We start from the raw sequence: 21,943 nt of genomic DNA, 5'->3' as shown, positions 1-21,943 counted from the left end.
TGTTTCATTACACTGAAGAGAGGAAAGCTTCAGCTGAGTTATCGGAAAAAAAATACAATATGGTCTGCAAATCTGTATGAGATGCTACATTGTTTTAGTGCATATGTGGACCCAAACTGACAGTAACCATAACCTGATCACCCTAGTGGGATAGATAGTAGTATTTTAGCTGCCTGTTTTAGAAGCAATAAACACATGACTTGCTCACAGTACTTTTTTAGTCTTAAATATTCTCATATTTGCAAAAAGAGCCACCCTAGAATTTGTCTTTACCCGTATTTCCTTTTATATAGAGAATACTTGTTCTTAAGCACAGCTGTCTTTGTATTGCTTTATGTACACATGATTTCAATCAGTTATTCAAATAATATTTCAAAGAAAAACAGACCTTCAAAGAAAATTTCAGAAAATAATTTATTTGCTTATTCTTAATCTTTACTCCAAAATTTACTTGAAACTATGAAAAAATGTTCATTATTATACACATTAATTTGGGTGAAGTATGTCACACAGTCTGTAAATTTAGTCTGAATTTTTCAGTTTACTACCCCTAATTCACAAGATTATCTAAGTGCATAACCTGATGCTGAAACAGACAGTTGTGTTCTCTCTGCCCTGCAGGCTGGTATCAAACACATTGAGAGGCTGCTAAGGACTGCTTGCTTTATCTGAGACAGGGCTGATATTTTGCTATTGGCTTCTTTCATATACCAGGTGGCATGTTCTGTATGTTCTAACAGCAGTTTGTCTTAGTGAATATTTCTAGTGTGTAATTCTGTGGCTGCCCAGTGTTTTTTAAGACTGAAGATTTCTGTAAACGTGGAGGATGTAGGTCAGTGTGTGTTTGTGTGGGAACACTTTTAAACACATAAGTAGATTTTCCTGCAACCTTTAAGAATAATGTAACTACATTGCATCTTACATACTAGTCCCTTAATTATGTGTTGCACTTAGGCTTTTGTATATATGCACAACTTTTCTTTTACTACAGCACCAACTTTTTAAAATTTAGTTGTATGTCAGAACCTATTTGAGTGAAAGTTTAGTTGGTAATGACGTAAGCTGTATCAGTAAAGAGAGTGATGCTTAATTTACATCTGGAATTTAGCTCAGCCAGTTAGTTTTTCTCTTTGCTTCTAAAGCAGGCTAACTGGGAGGCATGGAAGGACAAGGGTTGCTGAAAGACTTACTAAATATATAGGGAAAAGATCTTCCATCAGGTATTTCTAAGAATAAAAGTATACTATTGGAATTATTTTTAGTGTAATGTTGCAGGGTTCTATGCTTGCATGTCTAATAATTCTTCATGTGTGTATTTAATGTTGCAGTATATGTTAATATAACCTTGGTTAGATTTCTGCTATCTAAAATACAGATCTATTGTAGTGTAAGAAGACAGCATGAAATCTTACATAAAACTTCAGGATTTCCTGATATTTCAAAGATTTAACATCACAGCTTTAGCTTTTCCCTTTTTTTTCGAGCTGTAAGGTCAATCCATTATTTATTGTCTCCACCAAGACAGGCAATGAAAATACCCCCTTATGCTTGTGTTTCATAATTTTATAATCAGAATAGTCTGAACAGTTTGGGAGTTTCTTAATGTAAGACTGCAATGGATCTCAAGCAGTATTGACTCCAGCTAGCTGTTGCTCTCATTCATGAACTTTTCAAGCTAAAATGGGAATCTAAAGAATTTACTTCCTTACAAGTGGTGTGGAGAATAATAAATGTTAGTGCCAGTGCATGCTAACAGCTAAGTAAGGCTGAAGGGAAGAGAGAGTACATATCTGAGCAGCAAAATATTAAAGGCCAAGGAAATGAGAAACTATCCTCTAAAAAGGTGAAGTTTCTGCTAAACAAATGAAAGGATCATAAACTTCAGCAGATAGAAATAAGCCTAAAGTGTGAGGGTGGTGGTGGTGCTGAGTTGGATTCATTTACTCAAAGCTCCACAAAATGCTATTAAACCAAAGTATAATTTTTCATATGTGGCAGGAGCAACAAGCAGTCAGAGGGCTGAGGGATGACAAGGAGTGCTCAGCAACCACAAGGCTGCTGCAGGTTGTTGCAGGGGGGAGGTAGATTGATGCTGTGAAGGCAAGTGGAGGGAGTCACATTGTAAAACTCTTCTTATGGATGAGCTACAGCAGAATCTCTCAGAAATTACAGTGTCTGTAGAAGAGCTTGTAGAAAAAAAACAGATTAAATAAGCAGTGGCAAATGGTTGGGAGTGACTGATGATAACTCACTGTAGAAATCTCAAGGGCAAAATAAAAAAAAAATTGTTCCAGGGAACCCAGAAAGTACTCACTTGTAAGCTGGATATTGGTACTGTAAAGCTTAGTAGGAACTTAAGGACATGCCAGCACATGGTGAATATGATTTAGTTGTAAAGAATCAGCAGAGTTTTCACAGAAAGAAGTTCTGCCTTACTCCTCATGTTTTTTGAAGTGTGGGCAAGCAGGACCCTTAATAAGTTCATCTGTCTGCTATGTTCTACCAAAATTTAAGAAAGGCTTTTTACAGTATCTCTTTCCTGAGACTTTCAAGGACAAGAAGTATTATCTATAAACAGGAAGAGAGTAGGTTTCAATTAGATATAAGGAAGAAATTCTTTACTGTGAGAGTGGTGAGACACTGGAACAGCTTGCCCAGAGAAGGCGTGGATGCAGCAGGATTGTAGGGAAACTCCGTTGGAGGAGAGCAGTGTCTGGGAGATAAAGTGACTGATGAAATGTCATGTACGTGAAAGTGATGCATGCGGGTGAGAACCAGTCCTAACTTCACACATAAACTCATTACTGCTGTGCTGACTCTTACCACTTGGGAGTTGTATTTTCTGGTGCACAGGCTAGCACAGTGCTTGCTAATATTTAAAAAACATCTGCCAGGCATATCAAATGTTAAGATTTGTTACCACAGACCTGGACAACAGAAGCACAGAATATTACTCCCATTGTATGAAACCATGATTTGCCTGTACCCTGAGTTACTGTGTGCCATTCTGGTTTCTGCATCTCAAAAAGCTAGGAGTGCAACGAGACTGGTTAGAGAAATGAAGGCATGCATCAGTTTCGCTGGGAGGAGTGACTGAGCTGGTTAGAACTCTTCAGCCTGGAAAAAAGGATGTTGCACAAGTGAAGTTTGTAAAATCGGAACCAGCGTGAAAAGGATGACTGAGTTGGACTGCCTATGGTCTCTCCTAGGATAAAATCTTAGCCTCACCAAAAAGCAAGCAGGCACTTCCAAAAAAAGTGTTGGTTCATGCAGCAGGCAGTAGGCATGGGTAGGATTTTGCAAAAGAACACTGGAGTTGTAGCAACTTGCAGGATTGAACAGGAGGACTAAGAAGAGATATTAATTGAAGATTAATTAATAGAAGGCCTGCATGAGGTTCCTAATATCCCCTGACATGAAAATAGAGGTTGGAAGAATGTTCAGGGGGGATTGTTGAATAGATTTGTCCTATTTCTTTTGTTCCCTTAGCATCTGCTTCTGGACTGTACTGGAGATGTGATGCTGGCTAGACAGATCTTTGGTCTGAACAAGTTTGCATTTTTATATGTTGTGTTCTAAGATCCATTTTAAGACTAGTTCAGTATTGCATTTAGTAAACATCGTCTATTCATGATAAAAATGTGGAAATGTTAGAACTAGGTGATTCAGAAATAACTGGTCCTTTCAAATGTGCTTCTCAGAAGAATAATTGCAAGCTTTTACAAGTACAGGCCAAAGTAGTAATTAAAAAATTAAGACAAATACAAAAGTATTTTAAAGAAATAATCAGATGTAGAATTTCTTACAGGTTGTTATTTGTCATAGAATGTAGACATTTCTCTGTTAGAGAAGAAAGTCTGTGTGTTACTGTGTCCTTCAGACTGGTTGTCACTCTTTAATGATGTTTTGATAAAGTTATTGGAGCCTTGTCCTGCCTTGGGAGGTGTATGCAGTATTTGCATCAGTTATACTATCTGGAGGAACTATGCTTTGATACAAGACTGTATCACTTTATCTGATTAGTGTCATTACTAGCCTGCATATGTTGGAGCTGTTTTGATCACTTGTATCATTCATGAGGAGGAATTAATTTCAGCAGCAAAGCTGTTGAAATCTTGTCATGGAGTCATCTCTGAAAGTAATTTGCATATTTATATTGCTCCTGAGATGGTTTTACTCTGTCAAGAAACACGTCCTGCCACTTCTCCTTTATTCATAGCTGAAATCTATCTTAGTGCACTTTGCTTACTTTCATGTTTAATTTGAAACTGAAATATAAAGAGGGCCATTTTTTATCCCTAAAAGAACAGAACCCTTAGAGAGAGTCAAAGAACATCTTAAGAGGTTTTTTTCAAAAGGACTTTGAGTCATTTTATTCTTCAATGTTCTCCTGGTGATCGCTTGAAATTTGGGGGATCATTGTAGAAGAAGAATACCTTGGTCTTTCTTAAGATAATAGCTGTCACTGGCAGCTTATCTTTTGCAACAGATCTTGGTGGTGTGTGAAGAAAGAAAGTTCTTCAGACACCACCAAGAGTCCTTTGGTTTTGAAGTTACGGTGACAGTGAGTGTTAGTTTCAGCTGGGGTAAGTACGCTGATGTGTTCTTGCTCTCCAGCCAGGAGTGTACTGGCTTCTTTCCTGATGGGAATGCAGCTGTTTAAGCCACTGCTTATGAGTTGGCCGGGGATTAGAGACCTGAGCTATATTTTAGTAAAAACTAATGTATCATAAAACCATTGTCAGCTGAATTCATTGTAAAAGGTGTCCTGGCACATAATGGAGACTGTGCTGGCAGGTAGACAGAGGAAGGGTCATCTGGGACAGAAGTGAATCTGGAGAGCAGAGGAATGGGAAGGCTCCGTTCCTGTGACGCTTCTGAGCTAACCTGATCTGAAATAAATTGTGAAACCATGCTGTGAAGTTTTGAATGCATTTCACTTATATTTTGAACTCTCTACTTTTAAAATGTGACAGTTGTATTCTCAGAAGAAACTGAATAACTGAAATCTCTTAAAGCATCGTTTTCAGTTAGCTTTCTATACAGAAAGATTTTGCAACGAAGATACAGTACAATCCTTTTAGTGTCTGTTAGAGAATATGGGAAATACCAAACATCAGTGGTGTGAGGAAGATGACAAAAGAGTGAAATTGTCTTTTTCTAACAGTATATTTGGCTGAGGGTGTTCTTGTTACCAAGCCTGCATTTTAATTGGATTGTAAACTGTTGTATGGCTTGTAAAGTGATTTGTAAGGCGTTTAGAGAAATGCTATTTCTTACAAACTTTTCCAAAGACAAATAGCACTTCTGTCTAGTTTTTACTCTTAGGCCCATTCACAAGCCAGGGTTCATATGCCTGTTCATTTAAGTTTAGTATAATAACCAGAAAATCCCTCTTCTGAACTCATGATATGCTTACTCTAATCTTTCTGGTAACTCAAATCCTCATTATTTCAGCCCATATGCTCTTCTTTCCTTCAGTGCTCTGGGAACAGAGAGATCTAGAAAATCAAATTAACTCTGAGGTCAAAAAAATTCATGATCTGAGCTGAAAGGCTCTTTTCAGCTGGGGTTGTTGCGGTATTAGGTTGAAGTTTTTGAAATCTCATTGTGTCAATAAAAGTGAATAGACTTTACCATCAGGCTCTGTGAAGTGAACCGGAATTCAGGTGGACATACATTTGATATAAACTATAGTAGTAATAAAAGGGAAGCTCCAGACTTTTTATGGCCAATCAGTAAAAAAAAAAAATCCACCAAACCCATAAAATGAAAAGGTGGCCCTTTTCCTTGTGGAATCTACAAGTGAATTCCCTAGCTTAGGGAAAGAACTTAGTAGAAGGAACTACTTTTGTACCCAAAAAAAAAAAAGTAGTCCAGCTGTGCAGAAGCATTTCACAGAAGTTTCTTCATTTTTAATCTGAATAATGTGAAGCATGACTCATGTCCTCTGATTTTTTTTTTTTTAAATATTTTACATGTTTTTCAAAACTCTATAAAATGGAATATGTATGTCTAAGTATGCCTTATGCCAAACTGGCATTAAGTGCTCATAAATTACACATTTGCAGATGTCAGCTCTTGCAGGTAGAGTGGTTCATCCAGATACAGTGCCAAAGTGAGACGTGAGCAGCAATCGGATTTTCTGATTTCTGAATCATACAATTACTTTTGTATATAAAAGGAAGCTGTATGTGTGCCAGTAATGTATTAAGAGATGAAACTGACTTACTGTCAAAATTACACCAGGAAGGCCTGCATTTTACAGATGGTAATAAATTCATGCAGCACCGGCACTAGCATACTTCATGATCTTTAAGGTCTGGTGTCTCAGGTGCAGACCAGCTGAAGCAAACTGCTGATAAGATTCTGGTTAGTGTTTTCAGATTTTTTTTTTGGCTGCCTTAACTGTGAAGAAAAATAGATACGAATTTCCAGAGACTTTAAGATAATGATTTTTAGTTTTGGTGGCAGTTACCAGAAAGTAACAAACAGGAGTTTTCAGAGACTTTAAAGTTCTCCTGGTCCACACCTGCCACAAAGTAGAATCCCTTGTACCTTTTTAATGACGTTTTATAACTTTAGTTGAGGCAGACACAAACCAAGGGGAAGGAGAGGAGGAGAATTAAACTAGGTGTAGCCTCCTCTGGCTTCCTGCTTGACCGCTTCCCAGCTCTGTGTGATGCCTTCCCCTCTCAGCTTATTAGCTGTGTGTATTAGCAGTACAGAGCCAGAGAGAGGCTGTACTGTCGTACAGTCTTTCAGAGGTATGCACTGTTTGGCCATTGAAATATATTCCATGTCAGCTTGCAGAATGACATCAGACCAGGACTACCTCTTAGTCCTGGACTAATTTTTCTGTTGTCCTACTAGTGCATCTGACTGCCAAGTCCTTGAACTGAGACTAAGAAAGTAACTTGTTTTATAGACACCTTCAACATTTTTCTTCCCTGGCTTGCTGTCTCTCTTTGGGTTACCATAAAAGCACTGTTTTCCCTTCTTTTGTAGTCTCTCTGGGAATATCGGTACTACAGTACAGAAAACAGCTCTTGGAAAAAATAAGGAGATACTGAAGGACAGTTAAAAATATTTTTGACAACTGTGATGTATTTGTGCCACAGTTCCTGTTTGATAAGAAAAATATTTGCTTGAAGATCACTGCACAGGTTCTCCTTAGAAAGATATTATGCTCCTATGATATCCTCAGAAAGAGTAGACCTTGGGTAAATGTCACAGAAAATGCAGAAAAGTAAGACCTTTGAGTAGCTAAAGTATTCAAATATCTTGAATTCTTAATGCAAACTCACATTTAGCATTGTTACTGTGGTCTTGGGTTTGGGGATTTTCTTGCCTCCTCGCCAAATTATTTTTTTATGTCTGAATCTTCTTTTCTTATAACTCAAATACAAGTGAGTGTGTCACTCTTCAAAATCTGTAGATTTTATATATTTTGGAGTGACTTTCCATTTTTATATAATAGAAGTTTATGTAAACTGAGAAGTATTGAGGCTTTTGGTTACTGAGGCCACCACATATTTGTAAATATTCCCTCCCTTTCTTTATGCACCACGTAATTCTTGCCTGTCAAAGGTTGGAGTTGTTACTTTAGGTCATTCTTTGAAGCTTGCTTTTTTTCTGTATTTTCCCTTTCCCTCTTTTGGAGCAAAAAATGGCTGACAACAGTTGTTCCTAGTTAGTCTGTTAAGAGAATCTCACATTTTGAACAGTAGTGTTGATGTGTGAGATTTAATATGCACTCATAACTTCCAGTGAATGAATTTTAAATAAGATCATTTTGATTCTGAAGTCATTTAGAAATCTAAAAGTGATCCCTTAGGTAGGAAACGAGGGCAAAAATATTCACACTGCCTACAGAAATAAGAATGAGGATGGTGGCCAAAGAAGCAATAACTGGGATGGGAGTCTTGGAATTCTTGCTAGTAGTTCAGAAAAGATTCTACCTAGTAATTTAATATCAGAGAAGGTTTCTTTCCTAGAAGGCCTTATGGACTCAATGGAGGAAGGAAACTGTGCTGTTACAGACTTTAGATCCAGAAAGGGCTGTTTTTCTATGCAGACTGTGTTCCCCTTCAAAGTGCAGTGAAAATCTTCCCACTCATCCTCTGGCTCAAAAATTTCTGTTGTATGTCTTCCTGTCCTCTTTGCCCTCTTGCCAGAGTTCCCAAAACTGCAAAGACACAATCAATGTAACTAAAAGCATGAATTATAAACGGAAACTTAACATCAGCAAACTTCACATGTATCTTTGCTAAGAGGGTGCGTGTGCCACCCCTTCTGCAATGATGTAACTGTTAGGACTGTTCTGAGTTGTGAGACTCAGGGTGGTTTGGTTCCTTGGATTCAGGCCAAAATAGTGATTTTGGGAAACTTCACTTCTCAAATATGGGTGAGAATCTGACACAATGCAATAATGAGATTTAGCAGTTTGAGATTATGGGTTTTGTGGCTGTACACTTAAGGCATGGGTTTCCAGTTCAGTTATGGGGTACTCCACATGTGTATATGTCCTAGTGCTGTAAAAATTTCACAGCACTTAGTTGTCTGTTTGCTGAGAGGAGAACTTTGGGTGTAGATTCAGCAGGACTGAATTAGATTACCAGATTTACTATTTAGTTTTTAGTAATGTAACCTAGTAAGCAACCTAAAAGCTAGGGGGATCCAATGAAAAAAAGCAGGTATAGAAATGTAAGCAGATAATGAGTGAACACCTAGAAGTGGAAAAGAGGAAAGAAAAAGTACTTTGTATGTAGAATGGTACTGCTTTTCATAGAAAAAAGGTTATTTTTGATAGAGAATGTGGTCTGATACTTGAGCAGTTTCTTTCAAGGGATTTATCCCTGGAACCCCTTGGGTTTTGTGTCTAAATGCCTTTAATGACAGATGTGGTGAATATTTATTCTTCTCAGAGGGGGAACAGATGTATAAAGGGTTCAGTGCTACATTTTGAGATGTGTTATTTGTGGCGCTGATGGGTTTTCAGTTATTCAAAGTAACTTGTGTGTGTATCTTCATAGTTCTTGGAATCCTCTTGCTAATAAAAATTAACAGAGTTTCTTTGATCGTTTTAGAGGTGTGTTTGATGCTTCCCTCAAAATGGCTGGGTTCTATGGACTCTACACTTGGCTGACTCACACTATATTTGGGATTAACATAGTCTTCATACCATCTGGTAAGAATTTGAACAATTACAACATTTTTATAAATAAGATTACATAATTAGTTGGTGTACAAAATCAGAAATATTAAGTGTTGCTGACAAGCTTAGTCTGGTCTTGGAGAATATGGGTGTGGGTAGGGTAGACAGAAGGCCTTGATTGCTTTCTTACTCTGAGCCTTGCCTTTTCCTGTTTCCACAACACATTCTCTACCAGCTATTTTACCTCTTCTTTCTGTTTCGTTTGCTGGATGTAATTCCTTCTCCCTTGTATTCAGTCCAAGGCTTTTCAGGTTTTAACTTCATTCTGCCTGTCTTGGCTTCTGTTTCTCTGACAGTTGACAGGTGCTGATTTTTCAAGATGCCTAAATGCAGGAAGATGTGTTATCATGGAAATGCATGATAAATATATGCTTCTTATTCTCAGTACTGTTGTCTGACTGTACTACCAGCCTCTGGTTTTCTTTTATTCTTTAATCTTAGTTTTGGAAATGGCTGGACAGTTTCTCAGAGAAAAGCCTTCTCCCTTGTTCCTCTTTTGCCCTTCTTTCTCTAGAAAGAATGATGATAGTATAGTAATTGCACCATGTTTGTGTACAAGGAAGCATAAGGAGAAGCTATAAAGCAACAAACCCCAATATAATAGGAAATGGCTGTATTATAGAGTGCAGCTACCTTAAAGGCATTGTCACCTACTTAGAAGGTCTAATCATTATTTTTTTTCTTTAAATAAAAGGAAAATCTTTAAAGTTTTTGCTTTCTGGTTAATGAGACCAAAAAAAAAAAAAAGAGAAAGAAAAATACCCCACTTGGTTGTGCTTTGTATTATGTTTATTCCTGGTGAATTAAGTTATAGTGGCAGCAGAACTGTTTTGTTTTAGATTACAACAGGTCTCTGTATAATCAGAAGGGTGTGTGCCTGTGCACACACATTTGCATACAGAAATAGGTGAGCCATAAATCTCCTGTTTGCCTGCTTTCTCACTATTATGGATGACTGCAGGAGATGCAGTAAGTTAGAGTGAGACTTGGGCTCGTATGCTTCCTTACACAGTTGCTAATTTGAAATTATGTAAAAGTTTGAAATGTGCATGATTGGTTTAACTAGAAATTTTTCTAAATTGATGCATCTTTTGGAAGTAACTCCTTATGACTGTCAGTTGCTGAAGCTCTTCTGTACAGGGAATGGTGTAATTTTCTTTTTTCCTAAATCACAGCTATAAAACACCAAGAGCCTCATGTGGCACTTCTTCAATGCTTTATTTACGACAGTTGATGGAAGTGGGACTTACTGGTGTGGCAAAAGTGTCAGAATGTAACTGTAAATATATTTGTGAAATATGTTTCTGTGATATTTTTTTCACTTCTGCTTCTGTGTGCTCTAGCATTAGCAGCAATCCTTGGAGCAGTGCCATTTCTGGGGACATACTGGGCAGCAGTCCCTGCAGTGCTAGATTTGTGGCTTGTGCAAGGACAGGGATGCAAAGCCATTTTGCTCTTGGTTTTTCACCTCTTGCCAACCTATTTTGTAGATACAGCGATTTATTCAGATATATCAGGGTAAGTACATTGAGTGCTTTTTAAAATTAGTATTGTAAAAATGATTGACAATCACTGATGCCTTTAATTAAACTCATTTTGCTGAAGCATGCAAAACCATATCTTCAAGCACAGGAGTAACCTCATAGTAGGAAGTCTTACTGGCCTAAGTGCCTTTGTTTTCCAGGCCTCTTTTCTGTGAACTTTGACACTTCAGAGGTGTTGAACTCATCATCAGCAAAATGAACCATTTCAGTTGAGATTGGTAGAATTAGTTTATGTTTTCTATTTATCTAATTATTGACTAAAGGTGTGTAACATTTCCTTTATATCTCCTAGTGCCAGATGATGCTGTAGAGCAGATAAAACCATGAGCTGTTTAGGGACCAAAAAAAATAGTTTAGTTTTTCAGAATTAATTGTGAGAATTTTGAGGATTATTTTGTTCTGTCACCATACTCTAGTGCAAAAATCTATTGAAATTGCAAAACTGGAGATAGGCTTTTGCTGAGACAGTAGCCAGTGCTGTTTTCCTATTGTGGGAGGTAGGCACAGACTTCTTGAAAAAACTTGGTAGGTGTTTGGCTACCTCTTTTGACTTGAAATGCCTCCTGGTTTCAGCTTTGCGCTTGTACACAGAGAAACAAACTCCAAATGGTGGAGACAAAGTGAGTGTTGGCAGTTGTATGTGAGATGCAGCTGAAATGTTCACTGACATTTTGTGCAGCTGAAATATCTCGTGAATCCCTTTACACAGCTCGTAGTGGGAGACAGAGCAGCACAGTTCAACAGAGCTGGCAAAGACATGGACTACTGAGTTTCAGACGTACAGGACCTGGTCACAACCATGTACAGTATCGATACCAGGGTGTCCTTCTCTGTTACTGCTTCAGTCCTGATCCTCAGAAACAATCCTAGTAAACTGTCTGAATCAGGGACTTCATGGTCCAGACTTAGTTACGTGCTGGTACTAGACCCGCATTTGTGCTGATTTTTATTACAGGAGAGTTAATGTAGAATAAGGACATAAAGTGGTTCCGTTTTGTGTTGTTAGAAATTTGTATTTTTGTTCACTAAATATAATTACACTGAACAGAGAGTACCTAATGGTAATATGCCCAATATTAATACTAATTTTCGTAGACTGTGGCTCTAGTTATTTTACATTAATTAAAGCTACCAAGTGAAGTATAATCAAATTACTTTTTTTCCCAACAGTAAATCATGGGTGAATTTAAGGCTGGTAGCTATTTAAGCAGCCAATAATTCTTCTGCTTACTAGAATACATTTTTTTTTAGACAGTAGAGGATGCAAACTCTGCTTACTGTCTAGAAAATACATGGGGGAGGAATAGATTTTCTGACAGTGGAGGAAATTTGTATTCTTCCCAATAAATTGAACAGTAAGCATCGTGCTGTCTTGCAGATTAGATTAAACCTATTTGAAATGTCTATAATTAGGTTATGCAGGGTTTTCTAAATGGATATAGTCCTATTTCATCAGGTGATCTGTTGTTTAATTTAGAAAACTAGCCAAAAGAATGTTTAAACTGATGAACATGCTGGAAATAAAATTGAAGTTTTCAAAGGTTTTGAAATTAATATTGTCTATTGTTGGAGAAACATAAAACTTTAAGGTCAAGTTTGTCCCCTCAGGAAAGCAATCTGGTCCTGCCAGTAGGTGAAGTTTGATCTAGGTGAGACATGACTGAGGTGTGTATGATTTAATAGGTCATGTTTCTTGGCCTTGTTTTGCACACAGTTGCAATGAAGGCAAAGACTTAAAATTTGGGAGTTGAGTAGAAATCAGGACCACAGTAGAAACCTCAGGAGCTGCTGGAGCTCTGAACTGACTGCCTGGTATTTCTATGTATTACACTCAGAATTTAGAGGAACTTCTGAGAATTGCATGCTAAGTTTCAACTGTAGTTTTTCTTATACAATTCCATATCTTATATAATTCCACATTATTTTAGGTATAAAGAATGAGGAATGATGAGGAGGTTTTGTGTAAATGTTGGTAGAATTCACGTTTTACACCTGAACTGAGACACAGAAAATAAAAATGGCATGGTTTACTTACTGCCATCAGAGCTCTTATCAAAAAGCTCTGCTGGCCCCAACTTTCCAGTAAATACTAGTATGTTCATTAAAATCCGATTTTGTTTTTCATATGAAAACATTAAAAGCTAATGATAACAAACAGTCTGAGAGGCTTTTTTATAAGAAAATGAGAAGACATGGCTATTTCTTTAAAGACTGTATGCTAACTGTTCTTTGAAAGATGCACTGCAAGTCGCTGTCATCATGTAACTGAATGGCTTTGCTCAGGGGTGCTCATAGTACATGTCTCTAATTTTGTTAAACTTTAACAGTTCTTGACCATAAAGCATGAACAGTCTGTGTAACCAACCATCTTTCCATTCTCAGAATGGAAGTGTGTTTGCCATTAAGTCCTTCAGAGTTTCTTCAGCAGATGTCTATAAAGCAGCTACTCCGTTGTGGATATTGCCAGCGTTCCATGCCTCAATACTGTTTGATCTGTTGTGCAAATACAGCACAGAATACAGCTTGGAACCTTTGTGCAGTCATTCAGACAGCAGTTTATAGTGTAAATATGGGCAGCTATAGCTAGCTGTGTCATTTCCTAGGCTTAATAAAACTTAATTGTTAATTCACATTTCATAATTGATAATGCTGTGTTTGTTGTTCTTAATTTAATCTTACTGTTCTTGTGGCAGAGGTGGTCACCCTTACCTGACAGGCCTTGCGGTAGCTGGTGGAGCGTATTACCTGGGGCTGGAAGGGGCCATCATAGGACCAATTCTACTTTGTATACTTGTGGTTGCTTCCAACATATATAGTGCCATGTTGGTGAGTCCAACCAATTCTGTGCCCACTCCATCACAAGCAGCGTGGCCATTACAGATTTACCGGTGAGCTGTCCATGTCTTACTTGTATGAATGATGTTTTCTCACACGTCAGTGTACGTATGCACAGGTGTGGAGAATGTGTGTGTGTGCCTGAGTTTTCTGTAAGAGTGTGCACTCACATCTGCACGAGTATTGTAGTGTTTGAAGAGGATTCAGCTGTCCCATATTCTAGAAATAAGAAGTATGGTAAAGTAAAACACTCACTGGGACATGTATACTGGAAGTGATGTCTCTCAGCCTCTTACAGAAGGCTCGTTTAGAAAATTCGCTGATAATACCTTTGTGTCCTATAATTTATGTGTTGATGTTGTGCTAGGAGATGATTGAACATAATTTTTAAACTATTATTCATGGTTATCTAATAGAGTTCATTGCCCTTAATAAGGGGCATGCCCAAAAATACTTCATTTTTATGTTCTAATGTACAATACTGCAAAATATAAACATATTTAGATTTAAAAAAATAATAATAATGATAACGTTACATGCCGTTATTCCATTAAAAGTATGGTACTTAGTAATGTCATTATGGATGTTACAAAATGTGGGCTATAGAAATGTATCTTTAAACTGTACAGTCAGGAATGGGCTAATAACAATGATACAGTTAGGAACAAACTTGTAATTGAATAACTACTTAGAATTGTAAATCACATTGTGACAGTATTAACAGTGGCTATTTTAATGTTTCTACTGTCTTGTTAAATTGTATAGGTTAGCTCATTATACATATCTCTTGAAGAGGATTCTCTGCTTGTCAGAAATAATCCTTTGCTTTATTCACATGAACAGTGTTGTCTTCTTTCATCTGGGTAATTTAGGAGAAAAACTGCTCATTGGACCTGTCTGTAGTCTCTGGCTTGTAAAAGTTACATTCCTGTTGCCCTGTATGGACACAGATAGAGCTTCCACATTACACAAAGAAAATCTTCATGTGTTTGTTTCGCCTTTATTTTATAGGAAACAATTGTTTGGAATCACTGGGGCAGATTTATGTCTTACCTTTTGCTTTTCTTTTCCTTCCCCCCACCCCCCAGGTCACCTAGAGAGAGTCCTGAGGAGATGAAAATGTCTGCAGAGTGATGGAAGTGCTGTGCTGCACCTCTGCAACATGAGGGAATTGATGTCTTCTGTCTTGGGTTCACAACAGCCATGGCCTTCTGTGCCTGGGGCAGCTCACAGGGAAGCATAGCTTGGGTTTTAGGAGAAAGCACTAGAACATCTGCTGGCCTTACATTATTGTGCACTTTGCCTCTTCAAGAGAGAATGTCTACTTCCCATGGCTTTGCATACCAACACACAGTCAGCTGCCTTGCTGAAGACTTTGAAGACCTTCTGTCTTACCAAAAGAATAGTTAAGAGGACAGGTACATCCACTGGAGTCATTATCTTATCTGCTGAAATTACTAACTTGGCTTTTATTTATTGGGTTATTTGTCTTATTGAATTGTAGTAGCTTTAAAGAAAGCTGTAATTCCAAAATACTTATTTTTAGTTAATCTGGTGGCAAAAGAAGTGCAAACCCCTCATTGTGAAATGAAAGTATAATAGAATAGTTTGTTCCTCCTCAAGGTATTTCTTTATAAGCTTCAATCATCATCTGTAACTCGTAGCACTTAAATATTATTCTCTTACACACACTAAATTTAATGTTGTTGGAGATGGGTATTTTTAATACCTTCCTGAAATTAAGAGGAATGCAAACTGTTAAATGTGGGTTTTCCTCTTACTGACATAGGAGGACTTGTTTAAATAGTTTAAATCTTGCCCACATTTGCAGTGAAGTCTGATAATATTTTGCTGTTTATCCACCCTCCCAGTGGAGTCATCTTGTCAACTAAATTTAGTCAAAGGCCTTAAATGTTTGCAGACAGTAGTAATGTAGGATAGTTGCATCTCCTTTCAGTAATTGGAGGAAGTTTAATGGGAATTGTTTAATGTTGGTTTTCAAGTGCTGTGGCTGAGTTCAATTAACTTTTCAAACAAATCTTGCTTCCAGAGAGAAAGGGGAGAGAGCATGAATTTTGGTTTGGTTTAGTTTGGGGCTTTTTTAACCCTGTAAGCCTCTGGTCAATATCTTACTGAGATATAGGATATATCTTAATATATTAAGGTACATCTTACTAATAAAGTTCTTAAATTTCTGAAATTATGTATTGCCTAGGTCACAGCATCAAACCCTCTAGTGTTTTTCTTTCATACATAATTTTGCTTAAAATGCAGCTTTGGTGACATTTAAGGCCTTTTGTATTGGTTGTCGAAACATTTTGACACAATGGATCTTTATAAATGGATCCTTTTTGTAAATGGGAAGTGGGTTTTTTTGGTAAATATTTCATACTTGCACAGCTTTTCCACAAATCCAGTGAGGACCTGGGTACACAGTAGCAGATGGACTTGCTTAACCAAAGAACCACCATTCAGTTTCCAGGAACTGGAATTGGTTTCAGAGTTTGATTGATAATGTGTTGTACAAAATACAGGCATGCCTTGTATTTATTGTTGACAGTAATTCAATGCTTGAAACAAAGGGATCTTATCCAGGAATAAGGATATCTAAGATGTGTGCACAAACAGCTTGCAGGAACTAAGATGTTTTACTTGAGTTCTAGGAGTGCTGATAGATTTGGAAGGTTCTTCTTTTCATAACATTGTATGTATTTTTACATTGTTTCTAAAAATACATTGCCATGGAAAGTGATTGGAAAGTGCTCTGATACTGAGTGAAGTCCTGCTATAGGTTTGCAATAAATAGGCTGCCTAAGACACAAAGAGTCTGCTCCTCAGATTCTCAGAATGAGCTGCTGCAATTTTACTGATGAAATTTTATGTTTTAAGTGAGGGAGGTTGAGTATGTTGTTTGTGCACACTTGCAGGTATATGTTTGAGGGACAGACTTGGGCTTAATTTACTAGGTTGACTCAGGTTTATCAAAATATGAAAACAGCCCATTTAATATTTTAAATTCTGAATTCATCACTTTCAACTAACTGAATGAGAAGAATGTGTTGCTTGAATCAAGTATCTGTTTTATCTCCTCTCCTTGGTTTTGTGGCTTACAGAAAAGCTTAAATGAAACACATTTTTATAATTGTTGCTGGCTAGGGTGGAGGATGTGGAAAAACCTGAGGCTGTCCTGAAATACTAACCACCTTGAATGAAATCACTAAGATAATTAGGGAACTTCTTTATTGTAATTTTTTTTTATTTCACAATTTTGCACTGAATTGTTGTGTTCTTGTTGTAGCTTCTTGTAGCCTTTAAAGCACCTCTTTGCTCACTGGTCAAGACATGTTTATTGTCCACATTTGCTATCCCATTTTCTGAGACAATCTTTCATACTCATGTGGTACTCAACATAGTCATTTTAAAGAGTCATTAAAAAGCATTATTTTGTTTGGTTTTTAGTTTTCTTCTTCCCCTTCAACCGATTGCCTTAGATCAAAGAAGGGTCTCTGCTATGAATGGCAGATGAGTAAAATCACCTGAGAAGATACATTGCTATTTTGAAGTGTTCCTTTCCCAATGTGAAATCATTTTGTATAGAGAGTTCATATCTGATGAAGTGTTGTTAGTTTGTCCTCCTTTGAAATGAGGCTCCGTATCGATGCTTTCTGTTCCAAATTCAGTCATACGTGCCATGAAGAGCCATCCATGGTATGTCCTTACTCAGTAAATGTAGCTTCAGGAGCTCGTGCTGTGTGCTGTACCTGATTGAGGAACCAACTGTATGGTTCAGTAATGGTGCAGTAACAGTACACTGCCAAAAAGAAAAGAAAAATAAGGAACAAAACTTCCAATACCACCTTCTTGGAATAGGAAATATTCACTGATTTTCACCATGTTTAGAAAAAAAAAAAAAAACAACACCAAAACCAGAAATACCACCTTATGAAAGGGCATACTTTGATTATTTGGGTTTTTTGTTTAGCAAGTGTCTAATTACCAGCAGAAATAGAAGACCTTGTTGTTGGTTATTTTGTAATCTATACTATTTTCTGAGCAGACTCAGCCTGTTTAAGAACAGTTTAGTTTAGATCAATCTCGCATTAATGTGAAAGTAATCAAACTGGTCATTTTGACTTCTGGTCTTTATAAAGTGCTGGTTCATGGTTATATTGCCTCATCTGCAAAAACAACCAGCAGTTTGGGGGGATAAATTTTTAGTACATGGATTGTAGCTTTCAAAAAAACCAAACTAATGCATCCACCCCTCCAAGACCCCACAACAACAACAACAACCACCAAACAAACAACAAAAAAAGCACTAACCCTCTCTCCAGTGTAGTTTTCTTAGGAGAGACCATCTTTTCTGTAATGTTTATAGGCAAGAAGTTCATGGTCTTTAGCTTTACTGTAAACAGTCATTCCAGGTACTTTCTAATTGTATTTAGTACATTTAGTGTTCAATAATTTAGAGTTCAGAAGGGAATGCTTGTAGTAATGCAAGACAATGTGGTCTCGTGGTATTGTGAAATTCAACTGTGCTGGTTTCTATCGTTCTCTTCTGGGAAATCAGGCTTGTTGCAATGAAGTGTAGTGCCAAAGGGCTGGTGCTGTTTCTGGCACTCGAGTCTGAGACAGCCTTTCCTTCCTGTACCTTGGCTGAACACTGCTGTAGCAGAGCTGGCAGAGGTGACTGTGTGCCAGTTCACAGCCCAGCATGTTAACTTCAGGTCACTGTAAATCCTGGCTTAATTGGATCCATGAAGCAACAAACTGCAATGGGCAAGAATCTGGCACACATTCATTGTGCCAGCCTTACTACAATATGGTGGCTTTCAGCACAGGTGCACTGTGACCAGGTGGGAGCAGAAATGACTTACTTTGAGTGGCTGCTAAAAAAAAAAAAAACAGTTTAGCATTATAATAATACCTATAAGGCACATCAGAAGTTAAGTCGATACCCACGTGTCTGACAATGGAAACAGCAGTCAGATCTTTCCATGCACAGTGCTGTGTATGTGCAGATTGTCACTTAGGCTTGTCTGATTTCAAGCTCTCTGTGGCTTCTCTTAAAGACTCAGTGAGGAGGATATACTGGATGTGTATTTTGTCAGTGATTATTGGAATAGGAAATCCATAATCTGTTTAATTAAAATAAGAAAAAAGCATTGTTCAGGGGAAATCGGATGCTATCTCCAGTATTATCCATTGTGGGTATCAGCATAACTTTTGAAATAGGTGTATGGCTGCAGTGTTAAACACTGTTTTTCAGCAAGCCTGAGAAAGCAAAATGGGATGAAATTGTTCTCCAGTAAAAGCAGCAGCTGAATTGCTGTGCTGCTGATCCCTAGTCCTGGGAATTCTGCAGAGTGTTGCCTTTCCTATGGACCCGATACACTGAGGATGGAAAAATACCATTATTCTACTGAGATTCCATAGCTTTGTGTCGTTGGTAGTGGATGTTTCCACAGCTGCCTTTATTCAAGCATAGTGTTTATATAATATAGACTTAAATTTGTCACTGCAGATAGTGCCACCTTAATGGATGCTGCCTCTGGAAATGGCTACGATTTCCTCTGAAGGTACTGAAAGGTGTTGGGATTGGAGTTAGCGTTCATAATGTTTAATAGCAGAGGTAGCATTCTTCTAGAAATGAAGTTGCTTACCTTGAAGTTTGCAATTTTACAAGAGAAAATTGATTTCCCAGATAATCTTTATTGAGTGACAACAGACATCTCTTAAATCCATGGGTGCATCATCTTTATAAACTCTATATTGACTTGTATTTCAAATGGTTTCTTCTTAGTATTATTTCCTACACTTTTTGCTGAAGCAAACTTTGACAATTTCCTTGTTATTTCTACAAAACTAGAATCACTTAAAACTCTTAACAAACATTAGGGAGACTTGATCTTTAACCTGGTACTGTTTATCTGACAGTTTTACTAAGGTACGTTAATGCTTTATGGTACAATTTTCCAAAATTGCTTTTAAGTGATAAAATTGGAAATAAGGAAAAAAAAAAAGTGGAAAATCATTTTTGTGTTTTGAAACAAGAGACAATATGTTTCTGAATATGCCAGAAGTCATAGGCGTATTCAGGGATTCTACACTGGGTTTGTAAATTGATATATTGATACACAGTGTTATATATTGATATATTGATACACAGTGTTATATAAATATTGGGAGTCTCTGTCCTATTCAGACTTTAACTGAAATTTTGTCCTATGGTTTGTTTTTTTTAGAGATACCTGAGAACAAAATAGTGCCTGTATATAATGAAAACAAGCAGCATTTTCTACAATTCATGTTTACTTGATACAGATTGAGGAAGAGCCAAGCAAATACTGGTAGTGTGACTACCACTGCTTTATTGTAGTTCATATAAAGTAGGAAAAAGCTGCTAGTAATGCATTGCTGAGAGATCACTGTTCCTGGAAGTATTTGCATACATCCTCTAAAAAGCTGCCAGAATTAATAGGTCGTGAAATACATCTTCAGTTCCCCAGACTCTTAAACTCATCCACACCTCCTCTGGTATCTTGTTTGGAATATGGTTTAGTACATGAGAGTATTGCTTCATCCCCTTCTGGGAATCAATTCCAGGACCTGAAGGCATGCTTTGAGTGTCCATCTTGTGTATGTCCAATTCAGGAAGGAGGTCTGATTGGAACAGTAAGTGCATCCTTGATCTGCTCTGCATATGGATGGACCTGGACAAATATAATTCATGTTGCTTTGAATTGGAGGTTAATTTTTTAACGTAAGTACTATTTGGTGACACCAAAGCCAGGTTAGAGTGAGAAGTAGGGCAGATCTGCTTACAACAGGGTGCATCTGCAAGCTAATAAAGCAGAGTGAGGGCTCTAGCATATGTGTATATATATATATATATATATATATATATATATATGAAGAGTTTTTAGAGTGATGGTTTTAAAGCAAAAAGCTTATTTCTTTTCCTAGCCTCACTTTTTACTCACTAGAGTGTCATGTACAGTGATCCAATGAGGACCTAAAGTCAAATAAACGTTTCATGGTATTGCTGTGGCTTAAATGTAAGAAACATCACAAAGACAAAAAGTAGCCACAGTACAAAAGTTCATTAGCCTTAAGAACTGGCATCTAGACCATAAGGTTGGAAAAACAAAATCCCAATATTTACTGCTCTTTCTGCCAGTCTCAGCCTAAACCTGAATCTTTTTCAAGTATCAGTAAAAACTACTTTTGTGTTGTTCATAACTTACTGTCTGTGTAGATCAATGTTTTCAGCTTGTTACCTGTCACCACAAGTATATTTGGCAAGCATTCAATTTTTTCAGATTGTTGCCTTTAAAAACAAATTTTCTGTGCTTCAGTGATGGTTGGAAGGTTGGAAACCAACTTTTTGTATCAGTAGTTAGGTGCATACCTATATATACATATATATATGTGTATATATATATATATGCTAGTTAGTGTTTGATGTTTTGGTTGAAAGACATGGGAGGGTTGGGGGCTTTTTTCCCCTTAGGAAATTCAGCAAACCAAATCCAAAGAAACTTTTGACATCACATCCTAAGACTGGCTACACCCTACTCAAACCTAACAGCAGATGTTTTGCATTACAGAGCACGGGTTGTTCTAAAGTGTATGTTCCTACCAGGCCCCGTGGGGATTTGGAGCAATAACTTCTATTGTCCATTGGCACAAATTTTGTCTGTACACATTATACATCTTCAGAATGGAGCTGTGTTCAAAACTGACATTGCCATAATTGGGTTTGGTACAGTACCTGGTTTTGCATGTATAGTATTGACAATATAACCCCTACGTCCATCTGTGGCCCAATAAAATGTGTAAGTTAAGGCTGAGAAGTACTTGTGTAGACTGCAGAGGTATATAAACTAAATCATTTTGATTGTACGCACCAGTCCTCATCCTAATAAAAATGGGTTTTGTAGCAGGTTTAAGAAGCTTTTAACTTGATATTGTATTCACACTGCAGTCCTTTGTAAACACAGAATGGTTAATATATTTTGCAATAAAATGCCATTAACATAAGGAGAACTGAGTTTGATTTGAATGATGGGCTCTTTGGAATCAGCCACAAAGGCAGCAGTTAATCAGGTGAAATAACAGGTGTGCTGGAGGCAAAGCTGCATCCGCACTGATGTCACTGAGAGAAGCCATACTTCACTTTTCCTTACATTTTTTATGGGAAAGGGAAGGATGTGTGCCTCCAGAGTAGCTGTGGCTCAGCTGGCACCTGGCAATTTGCTGCACTGCCTGCAGTCCCACAACCACACATCCAGACCCTACTGAAGCTCCCGTTCAGCCCCTGTAGGTAATTCAAATGACTTCCATT

General features: G+C 37.4%; 1 protein-coding gene across 4 annotated transcripts in view; it reads left to right on the top strand.

Moving 5' to 3' along the window:
• TMEM245 (transmembrane protein 245) overlaps window positions 1–21,639 on the top strand; it is a 79,405-nt gene extending 57,766 nt beyond the window's left edge. For all 4 annotated transcript variants that reach the window (XM_032119043.1, XM_032119066.1, XM_032119062.1 and 1 more), the window contains 4 exons: window positions 9,090–9,190; window positions 10,561–10,735; window positions 13,455–13,649; window positions 14,685–21,639. In XM_032119043.1, the coding sequence (XP_031974934.1) occupies window positions 9,090–9,190; window positions 10,561–10,735; window positions 13,455–13,649; window positions 14,685–14,730 (517 nt within the window). In that variant the 3' untranslated portion in view covers window positions 14,731–21,639. The remainder of the gene's footprint in view (window positions 1–9,089; window positions 9,191–10,560; window positions 10,736–13,454; window positions 13,650–14,684) is intronic.
• The last annotated feature ends 304 nt before the right edge of the window (window positions 21,640–21,943 follow it).

This window comes from Corvus moneduloides, chromosome 1 (assembly GCF_009650955.1).
Source record: "Corvus moneduloides isolate bCorMon1 chromosome 1, bCorMon1.pri, whole genome shotgun sequence".
In the NCBI taxonomy this organism is placed as follows: domain Eukaryota; kingdom Metazoa; phylum Chordata; class Aves; order Passeriformes; family Corvidae; genus Corvus; species Corvus moneduloides.
This window is presented reverse-complemented; position numbering and strand designations above follow the sequence as displayed.